Genomic DNA, 11935 nt, shown 5'->3' with positions numbered 1-11935 from the left:
TGAATTCCAATCATACTCCCTAGTTATTATTATTATTTTTATTTTTTTTGAAATTCTAGGATTGCATTCATAATTCAGTCAAAAAAGTCACTAGCCACGAAAAATCATTATAATAACAAAGCGGTCTAACATCAAAATTAAGATAATCTAGTGTGCTTCCACTAACGACTATGCAAGATCGAAGAAACTCTGACATAAGCATCCCAATTAAGATTGTCAACTCAGAGTAATCAAAAAGAGATAAAGCTTGAAAAAACCAAGCCATAACAATATAAATAAAACTCTCACAAAGGAGAGATGAAAAAAGATCTCATAGAGGAGAGAAGAAAAGCTCTCACAAAGGAGATGTGAAAAACTCTTACAAAAAGAGAGGTGAAAAGCTCTCACAAAAGGAGAGGTGAAAACTACACAGAGAACCCTAATAGTTTGTGTGACTTATTCCGAATATAAAGAAACTGCAAAAAGGATAGTGGTGGAGATCTGACACCGAAACTCAGCCGCTTGTGATGGTTGGAGGAAAATCATTTAACAAAACGAAGGCAAATAGGGAAAACCTTTTGTCTTTGAAAATGAGGGGAGAAGAGAGGGAGGAAGAGAATAGGGGGGAGGGAGGAAAGAACAATGGCTTCCTCTCCCCTCAAAGTGAAACGGCTTTAGGAGGGTGTTTTGGGAGATAGGAAGCTAGGGTTTAATCATACTCCCTAGTTTAGAGAGTCATAAATACTATAATTATTTTTTAATTCAATATGATTGGTCAATCTTTATAAAAAAAAAAAAAAAAAATAGTTAGTATTAATGATTTTTTTTTAACTATGCATAAATTAAAGCAACATTAAATTATTAGGAGCTACTAGGAGTCCTTTAGCACATGGAGTTACTTTAGCTCTATATAAGTCTCCTTGAAGAGCAACACAAACCACATACAATCACAGCTAAACATACCCTCATTGTTTTGTTACCAAGGTACTTGAACTTAAGCAGAAGATCATGAAGGTTGAAGTTGAAGTAATCTCCAAAGAGATTATCAAACCATCTTCTCCAACCCCTGACCATCTTCGCCACTACCAATTCTCCTTTCTTGATCAAATAGCTCCCCAAGTCTACAACCCTTTGCTCCTCTTTTATGAACACAATGCCAAGACACAACCCAACAGCACTGAAATATCCAACCACCTCAAGAACTCATTATGCGAGGTCTTAAACCTTTTCTATCCTTTAGCCGGACGCATCAAGAACAACCAGTTCATACATTGCAATGACGAGGGCATCCCTTTCGTCGAAGCTCGAGTACTAGATTGCACACTTTCTGATGTTCTCAGCAACCCTATCCCTGGTGAGCTTAACAAGTTCATGCCCTTTGAACTTGATGATATTACCAATTCATTGCCCCTAGGGGTCCAACTCAACATATTTCAATGTGGAGGCTTTGCAATTGGTCAATGCATTTCTCACAAGATTGCTGATGGGTTGTCGTATTTCATGTTTAGCAAAATTTGGGCAGCCATTGCTCGTGGAGACCAAGCCAACATAAACCCTCCGGAGTTTGTCTCATCCACACTCTTCCCACCAAAGGAGTTTAATATTGGATTTGATGGTAGCGTTGGCATCACAAAGGATAGAGTAACAAAGCGGTTTGTGTTTGCTGCCTCTCAAATAGAGAACCTCCGAGAAAGATATGAACAAAGTATGCACAATATGAAGAAACGCCCAACACGTGTGGAAACCTTATCCACTTTCTTATGGAGTCGGTTTGTTGCGGTTACAAAGGATAGTACCTTGAATAAGTTGTACAGGGTGATACATGCTGTGAACTTGCGTCCGAGGTTTGATCCACCATTGCCTCAAAGTTTTTTTGGGAATCTTTTTCGTTTGGCCATCACAGCTCCACTGCAAATTCCAAGTAGTGGTGGTAGCGATGAAGAATGTGGTCACGGCGTGGTGATCCCAGTGGTACGAGAAGCAATAGACAATATAGACAATGAGTACGTAAAGAAATTACAAAAGCAAGGTGATGAGCATTTAGGTGTGATGAAAAAACAAGCTGATAGTTTTAAGAGAGGAGAGATGGCTACATTACTTAGCTTTAGTAGCTATTGTAGATTTCCTCTTTATGACAATGATTTTGGTTGGGGGAGGCCTACATGGGTCGGCTCACCGGCACTCACCTACAAGAACCTTGTGCTTTTCATGGACACCAAAGAGGGTGGTGGAATAGAGGCTTATGTTAGTTTGGAGGAGGAAGTCATGGCTAAGTTTGAATGTGATGGCGAGTTGCTCTCCTATGTTGCTCCATCCGGTGGGGTGCTCCTTGTAAAATTGTAATCAAAGGAAGAATATTTGATTACTTGATCATTTTCTCTTTACAGTGTCAAGGGTATCTATACCCAAATTTCCTATACAATCAAGAGACTAATAAAGGAAAGTAAATCATGTACAATCAATTACATATAATCTGGCTAATCACTCAATCCCAAATATATTGGGATTTAGTTGACTTCTCAACACTCCCCCTCAAGTTGGAGAGTGAATATTGTGAACTCCCAACTTGCACACCATAGCCGAAAAATCTTCTTTTCCCAAGGCCTTCGTAAACACGTCTGCTACTTGTTGTTGAGATGCAATATATCTTGTAACCACTGTTCTGTCCATAATTTTATCCCTGATAAAATGACAGTCAATTTCAATGTGTCTAGTTCTGTCATGGAACACTGGATTGGCAGATATATGCAGCGCAGCTTGGTTATCACAGTGTAAAGTAGCTGGTCCTGGGTCTGGGAGTTGTAGGTCTTGTAATAGATAACGCAACCAAGTAATTTCACAGCAAGCACTGTCATTGCACGATATTCAGCCTCTGCCAAGAAAGAGATACTGTTTTTTGTCTCTTTGTTCTCCATGAGATTAAAGAATTTCCAAGAAACACGCAATAGCCACTTGTTGACCTTCGTGTGGTTGGACATCCCGCCCAATCTGAATCACAGTATGCCGTCAACTTCATCTCATTTCCAGCAGGAAAGAAGAGTCCTTGTCCTGGTGTACTTTTCAGATACCTTAATACTCTCATGGCGGCATCTAAGTGTGGCTTGCGAGGCTCATGCATGAATCTACTGAGTATATGTACTGAATATGTAATATCAGGTCTTGTTATGGTGAGATAAATTAGACGTCCCACCAATCGTCTATACTTTGCTGGATCATGAAGTATCTCACCTATATCAGAAGAAATTTTGGAATTTTGTTCCATGGGAAAGCTTACTGGACGTGTTCCCAAAGCTCCTCCATCTTTAATAATATCCAGTGCATATTTCCTTTGACAAATAGAAATACCTTTCCTGGAACGTGAGACCTCAATGCCCAAAAAATATTTAAGATCACCAAGGTCTTTGATCTTAAAACGAGTATTAAGAAATCGCTTGAGAGCATCAATGGCAGCCAAATTATTTCCTGTAATCAAGATGTCATCAACGTAGATCAAAAGAGCAGTGAAGGACTTGCCATTTTTGCAGGTAAAAGCGAATAATCGGCTTTGGACTGAGTGAAACCAGCAGCTTGTATGGCTTCAGTGAACTTAGAAAACCATTGGCGAGATGCTTGCTTCAATCCATACAAGGATTTGTGAAGGCGACATACCAAATGCTCCCCCTCGCCGCCAAGACCAGAGGAGGTGACATATAGATTTCCTCATGTAAATCGCCATGAAGGAATGCATTGTGGACGCTCAAGTTGATGCAAAGACCAGTTGTGGGCAGCGGCAAGAGCAAGAACACACCGAAAGAAACCATTTTTGCAGTAGGAGAAAATGTGTCATGGTAGTCAAGACCTTCAGTTTGAGTGTATCCTTTGGCCACTAGACGAGCCTTATAGCGCTCAATGGTGCCATCGGAACGATGCTTGATTTTATAGACCCATTTGCATCCAATGGGTTGCTTCCCTAGGTGGAAGAGAAGTGAGGGACCAAGTCTGATTGGATTCCAAAGCTGCAAGTTCAGATTGCATGGCCGCTTGCCAGTGTGGATTAGAAACGCCTCTGCAAAAGTGTTAGGTTCCACTGGCCGACTAATATTAGCAATGAAAGCAAAGTGTGATGGTGAGTAACGGTGATAAGAAAGAAAATTAGAAAGGGGATAACGAGTACCTTTGGTGCGACATGGCAAGGAGTCCGACGATTGGTCAAGCGTAGGTAAAGTAACCTGTGAGCAAACATAATCGTGGAGATGGGCTGGTTTAACCTTGTGGGAAGAGAGTAGCGGATGGGGGCTGGTGGTACAGAAGGAGAGGAAGGTTGTGACGGATCCGGTACGGCAGAGTGTGGGAGGGAAAATGGGGCAGCGGTGTCGAAAGAAGTTGTGAGATCGGGTGGGGTAGAAGGAGATGGAGGACGTGGTGAGGGTATGTCAGGAGATAGACATGGAGGAGATGACAAATCAGATAAAGGAAGAGGTAAAACATGAGGTGGAGGTTCCGTGGGAAAGGAAGAAGGAAGAGTTTGGAAAGGAAAGTGACTCTCATGAAAAACCACATCGCGACTGGTAAAAATTTTTTTGGTGGTAAGATCAAATAATTTGTAGGCCTTTTGACCGAAAGGGTAACCAAGAAAAACACATCGTTTTGCTCTAGGATCAAATTTATGGGAAGGTTGGACAATGGTGGCATAGGCTAAACAACCAAAAATGCGGAGGTGGTTATAAGAAGGAGGTTTATGGTACAGCTTCTCATATGGGGATATCTTGGATAAAAGGGCAGTGGGAAGACGATTGATCAAGTAAATGGCGGTGAGAACACACTCTCCCCAAAAAGAAATAGGGAGATGTGCCTGAAAACGTAAAGCCCTAGCCATCTCTATGATATGTCGGTGCTTGCGCTCTACAACACCATTTTGTTGTGGTGTGTAGACGCAAGTATGTTGATAGATGACCCCATGTTCATGAAAGAAGCGACGCATGGAAGAAAATTCACCTCCATTATCAACGCGTATTTGTTGTACTTGAGTATTGAATTGTGTTTGGACAAAGGCAAAAAATGATTTAAGCAGGTTCTGTGTTTCAGATTTAGTTTGCATGAGAAATAACCATGTGAACCTAGTAAAATCATCCACAATAGTTAGAAAATAACGAGCCCCTGAAAAAGATGCAATTTTATGTGGCCCCCAAATGTCGCAATGAATAAGAGAGAATGGTTTAGAAGAGGAAATAGAACTTAAATTAAAAGGTAATCGAGTTTGCTTTGCCAAGGGACAAACCTCGCAAGCATTATTTGAAAAAGGGAAATTTAAAACATTCTTAGCTAAAAATTGTAGACGAGAAGATGATGGATGGCCTAAACGGCTGTGCCAGAGGTGAGTTGAGGCATGAGCATGGTTGCAAGATGGTGGGAGAAGGGAAGGCTTGTCTGACGCCAAAGAAACCAGGTAGTAAAGACCTCCTTGCTGTTTACCCAGACCAATCGTCTTCCTCGTAGCCAAGTCCTGCAAAATGCACCAATTAGGAAAAAAAGAGATGGAACAATGAAGTCCTTGTGTAAGTTTGCTTACTGACATCAAATTAACTTTGAAGCTAGGCACATACAAGACATTGTTTAAAGAAAGAGATGAGTTGAGAGAAGCATTCCCAACAGAAATAATAGAAGCCTTTTCACCGCTAGGCAATACAACTGGTGGAATGGAAGGGTTGTTATTTGTGGACGTAAAAGAATGTGAGGTGGATGTAATATGATCTGTTGCGCCACTATCAATCAGCCAGCGGTGTAAAGGTAAAGGATAACATGACAAACCTGCAGAGTTTGCTTGTGGCTCTTTCTTATCATTCATCATGGTAAGAATCTGTTGATACTCACTGTCAGATAGATTGGGCATGGCAGACTTTAATTCTTGCATAGTGGGATTGTTCTGCACGTGATTTGCAGAGGAACTTGAGCCTTTCTTGTTTCGATTGGATTTGTGCAGTCGATGCCCGGGAGGATAACCATGAAGTTTATAACAGGTATCAATTGTGTGATGATCCCGATCGCAGTGAGTGCAATGAAGAGGCTTGCGATTAGAATTCGAAGGTCCCTGGTGTTGGCGAACAGCCATTGCAGCAGGTTCCAAGGTAGTATGAGGAGTCCCCAGTTGTCGTTGCTTCTCCTCTTGGGAAATTAAGGAATAGATGTTGCGTATGGATGGCAGGGGCTGCATAAGAAGAATCTGTCCACGAGCAGCAGCATATGAATCATTCAGACCCATGAGAAATTGCATCACCCTATTCCTCTCATCACGTTCAGCGTGATCTTTCATGGCACCACAGGTACAAGTCGGCACATCACTGTATGATGCCAACTCATCCCATAGCCCCTTAAGTCTTGTGTAATAAGCAAGAACCGACATTTGGTCTTGAGTAAGGGAAGCAATGTCACGTTGGATCTGGAAAATTCGAGGAACGTTGCTTTGAGAGAAACGCTCCTTCAAATCTTCCCATATATCGTGAGCAGTGTCAGAGTAGATAACGCTATCAGTTATGTCTTGATCAAGGGAATTCAAGATCCAAGATAGGATCATATCATTGCAACGTTGCCAAAGAGAGAACTCATCAGGATCGGTTGTCTTTGAAGGCTTCTTGACAGTGCCATCAACAAAACCAAGTTTGTTCTTGGCACTCAAGGAGATTCGCATGGAACGACACCATGTCCCATAGTTGTCTCCATTCAACGGTTTGGATACAAGAACCATGCCAGGATGGTCAGAGTGATGAATGAAAAAAGGGTTGGAAACTTCAGACTTGTTTCCATCCTTGGAAGAAGTTTCAACTTCTTTGTCATTAGCCATGGCAGAAAGCTAACGTAAACAAAGAAGAAGGAAGCTGGGATTTTTGACGGTAAAGAGAAAAACAAGAGCTAGGTTTTTCCTTGCTCTGATACCATGTAAAATTGTAATCAAAGGAAGAATATTTGATTACTTGATCATTTTCTCTTTACAGTGTCAAGGGTATCTATACCCAAATTTCCTATACAATCAAGAGACTAATAAAGGAAAGTAAATCATGTACAATCAATTACATATAATCTGGCTAATCACTCAATCCCAAATATATTGGGATTTAGTTGACTTCTCAACACTCCTAAGCTAAGGAAATAAATTTCTCTGTGTAACTATATGTTTGTGTTAGAAATTTCCTTATGTAACTGTAATATGTCTGAGTTATTTGCAGTTTCAGATTTCAATAATCGTCAAGCTTTTCTCAATTAAGGCCTACACTTTGAATATTAGTATATACAAAGTCTACAACAATATTTGGTTATAACTTGCTATTTTTCAAGTTGCAGGTTTCTTTGCCGTGTATGTATCTTAGATGACGACAAAATGTAAGTAGAGCCATAAATAGAGGAAAAAAAGAAGTCAATCATCAAAACTAATTTCCTACCAACAAGTTTGCCTCTCGACCTAATGAACGTTGACTAAAATTTGTTTCCTCAGACTTTGATGGATAGGTTAACATCGTTTGACCAAAACCCCAACAGTTCAAGCATTTTTCAGAATGCAGTTGTTCAAGGGTGGAAGCCTCTGGTGTTTAAGGAACCTGTGCTTCCCAATGCTACTAACCTTTGCAGTATTGACGTGGTGGTTGCTTTCCAGGAAAAACTTTGTAGATTGTCTGGCCAGGTTATGTGCAATCTAAAGCTTCCATTCAGTGTTAATGGAACATCTTGGAATTCTTGCCAGACTAAAAAGTGCTCCGAAGTTTTTTATTATTGGGGTTTTAGTTTTAGGTTCTTGTAATTGAACTTTATAATTGAATTTTTAAATTCTTTCTTTGATAATATTTATTTAATATATGGATAAAATAGAATTTAATCAATAAAAGTACATACTATACAAATCGATTATATATGCAAGCACTCGCATGAAACTACCCATGCAAGTAGACATGGGGAAATGGGGGAAAATTGAAGGACAATTGTCTATTTAGAAATAAACGAATCCAAAATAGTGTGGAGAAGAAAAAATAATAGCCTATAATGATTAATTGCACCACATACTCTTCAAGTAACAAAAAAAATGAAAAGGAAAAAAGTGAGCTCAACGAAAATAAAAATTAAAGGAAAAATGAGGTTGCCTATGGCATACTCCGGAGATACATAACTATTAAGAATCAGAGGTTAAAATGCATTAAAAACTGAATTCAAGAAACCAAAAACATATACATATGAAGACCCGTATGAACCTTAAAAAGAACATGTTGAAGAACACATCTACTTACAATGTACCAACAACCCGGTTGTTCTTTCCCGACAAATTGTGATTTGTCCCAACGAACTTCTCTTCCTGACAAATATTGAATCTTTGTGTTTACTATGCTTCCATTTTTGTATTAATTCTTCGTGAATATTGGTACTGACCCTTGTGGATGATGGTCTTTGTACCTAATTTATGAATACAATTATCACTTTTCTTTATAATAATAATAAAAAATCTTGTACTACTGAGAGGCTTTGAAAATTCACATACCTTGCCTTCAAAATTTATTTTTTTTCCTATTATCCCTATGACTTATCTGTATTCAAACATTTTGTTCCTATTAAATCCCTATATGGTTTAAAACGTTGAGGATTGCCATAATGATCTTATTTCATTGTGTGATTAAGGGAATACTTAGTTTTGGATGTAATTGCAGGATACTTGCTTTATTATTTTTCTGGCTTGACTTTTGTGAATTTCTATTTAACGTGGCTTGTGTAATAAAATGCCATGTTATAATCAGTTTATTTGGGAAAACCTATATTATTCATTGCACTATATGGTAATGATTTTGGTCAGGGGGAGGTGGTTCCATTTAGCTTGATCAGTAGTTATTGTAGATTTCCACTATACAATAAGGGCATGTTCGGTATACTGTTTTAGCCTCTGAATATGAGAAAATAATCAATGTCAGTTGTTTGGTGTCAACTTGAATTATTTATTTACCTGACTATATTAAATGGATTGGGCTTTTAATACTATCCTTACTTGACTAAGTACGCTCTTTTCATCGTCTTCTCCTTAGGGTTCTTCTTTGCTATCTTCTCCATGGGTTATTCTTCTCTTAGATATTCATTTCTCCCTCTGTCTCATAGTCTCTCCAATATGCTTCTTTTTGCTTCTTTTCTCTTCTTCTGTCTTCATCTTCTCTTTATATATATATATATATATATTAAATTTTTGTGAAAATTAGGTTATGATTTTTTCTTCAATATCCATGTCATGCACTGGTTTGTTTGCTTGTTTTTTTTTTTTTTTTTGGTCAGAGACTGGGATTTCAATTAAGGGAAAAGGCAAAGATGTCATACCCAAAAAAAATATAGTTACAGAGAAGTCCAAACATAATGGGACAACGAAAAGCAAACTAAAACATTAGATAAAAAGTCTGGGAGGAGGGAGGTGCAGCCAAACAACAATAAATGCGTTAGTTCATGTAATCTTATCTTTTAGATCTTGGCAAAAACAAAAGAAAAAAACAGAGGTTATATGAATATTTCCAAACAATTAAAACAAAAATAGTCTGACGGAGCACCAAACAAAGTATAACTTAGTCAACCTATTTATTCGGAACAATACCAAATGTCTTATAATTTTATGGATAAATAGTCAATCCTCTCCAGAACAGATTGATACTATCAGACAAAAATTAGTCAATATAGTCCGATGTACCAAAGAAGCCCTAAATTGATAATGATTTTGGTTGGGGGACTGACCTACAAGGACCTTGTAGTTTTCATGGACACCAAAGAGGGTGATGGAACAATACAACCATGTATTAGAGTATCTGCAATGGTGGGGGTCATTTCAATTTTATTTCAAAAAATTGAACTTTTGATTTGCAGTGGTAAAGTTCAGTTCATTTCAGAGATTAATATTTCATTTCAGTGATCAATAATTCATTTCAGAGGTCATTAAAATGAATTTTGAAATGAAATTCATTTCAATAAACTAGCACACCATAATAACTCTACAGCCTCTCTCTTGTTGACACATGGACAACTTTACTTTTTACAATAACCTCAAAAAGAGGTGCTCTCATGTGTTCTCATTTAATCTCAACTTCTATTTCTTCATAAAAAAAGTGTTAACATAATATTGTCACCAACCAAAGAAAAATGTGTTATTAATTTATATATATATATATATTTAAAATTAGTCTCTTTTTAAAGATCTCTTTGAAACCACTTTAATTTTTTAATTTTTATTGTAATTAAATTTATTTTATTCAATCATTTAAAAATATATAGTTTTTAATTTGTAAGCTATTGAACTACACCAGTGCAAGTGAAATTGGTTAAATAGTTGTCACAAAAGTTCAATAAATTAAATTAAATTAAATTGTTGAGGAAACCATTGTGAACGCTCTTAACTTGGAGGAGGAAGTCATGGCTAAATTTGAAAGAGTTCGTTGCCTATATATCTCCAACTGATTCGAGCGCAAAATTAAGAGAATTAATTTCCCTATGCTGGTATTAATTCGACAAAGTACTGTTATTACTTGATCAAATAGTCACTTCTAGTTTCATCAACAAATTTTGCTTGTAGTTTTACCGAAGAAGAGGTGGTTACATTATAGTTATTGCAGATTTCCACTGTATTATAATGATTTTGGTTGGGGAGAGACCTACATGTGAGAGACCTTCAAAGAACCTTCTATTTCAGGTCGACACCAAAGAGGCTCACAAAATATTCGTTTTTTATATTTTGATTTGTACTATTTCAACCGATCATACATGTTATGAAATTAATCTATTAAATGATCTCAAGTGGGTACAAAACAATTAGGGGTGTAACAATAAATTTGACCGATCCAATAAAATTTTTGTTATTTATTTAAAGAGTTGATATAATAAAATTTAATTTTAAGATAACGTTGCTGTATTACTGATTGATTATTAATGTCAATGTAAGACTTTTCTTTTGGGTTGAAAGTAGGAAAACGTAGACTTTGAATGCTAATTTGTCTATATATAATAAACCTTCCCCTGCTATTATATTATGTATGAAAATGTCTAGACTTTGAAAAAGTCATTTTAGGTCCTGTGATTTATCACTATTATCACTAAGGTATCTGTGGTTTTAATTTTGTCACTTTTGTCTCTGTGGTTTTAATTTGAACCAATTTAAGGACAATTCCTAATTTCTGATACTTATTAAGGGGCATTTCGGTTCAAAGTTGTAGCACCTCCCCAACCACCCTACAGCCACCTAGTAGCCCCTCCAAAAACTTATCTATGTTATAAACCAACAACAAACAATGCTCCATTTGAATTTTTGTTGATAAAAATCATGGCCATCCATACATAAACAACAACTAACAAAATCATAATCGAGCAGGTCTTAGGATTACACAAGGGAGATACATTTCTGTATTTTTTCTTCTGAACCTAAAGAAAAACTCACAATTATAATCGTAATCCATCTCATTTCTTCATAAGGGATGAAGGTAATCTCCAGCCAAAAAAGAAAAACAAGGTAGCCAAAACAAGTCTACTTCGGTCTTTTGTAAGCTTCATAAAAGTAGCTTAGGTTTACAACAGAATCATCAATTGCAGCTCTTACTGCACCTTGTGCCAGTGTCACAAGCTTTGATAGTTTCTTATTATGTAATTCAACATAATCTTGAAAAAATTTAGAATTAACATCAAAAGACCCCCTTAAGGTTTGGAGTCATTCTCAATATGGGCCATGAGATTTGAATTTCATCAATTTCTCCAATATTTTCAAATTTGACCAATTTAAACCTTCCATTAAGTTGACCATTTGGTGACGTTATCGATGGCGTGTCATTGTAGGATCCACCTACTAACCAATCCAAAAAAAAAATATATATATATATAAAATAACATTAATAAAATATAAAAAAAAGATTAATAAAAAACCCAACGCCTTCACCACCCCCACCCCCCCTCACTCCAACCCTAGCCCCTTTCCTCCTCCGCATCAGCG

The 11935-nt window shown here is 37.4% G+C and overlaps 1 protein-coding gene across 1 annotated transcript; it reads left to right on the top strand.

Moving 5' to 3' along the window:
- The first annotated feature begins 931 nt into the window (after positions 1–931).
- Positions 932–2322, top strand: LOC103322008 (stemmadenine O-acetyltransferase-like). The gene has a single exon (XM_089044462.1). The coding sequence runs from the start codon at positions 988–990 to the stop codon at positions 2320–2322; it is 1335 nt and encodes a 444-aa protein (XP_088900588.1). The 5' UTR covers positions 932–987.
- The last annotated feature ends 9613 nt before the right edge of the window (positions 2323–11935 follow it).

This window comes from Prunus mume, linkage group LG2 (assembly GCF_029339155.1).
Source record: "Prunus mume cultivar Tortuosa linkage group LG2, ASM2933915v1, whole genome shotgun sequence".
Lineage (NCBI taxonomy): Eukaryota > Viridiplantae > Streptophyta > Magnoliopsida > Rosales > Rosaceae > Prunus > Prunus mume.
This window is presented reverse-complemented; position numbering and strand designations above follow the sequence as displayed.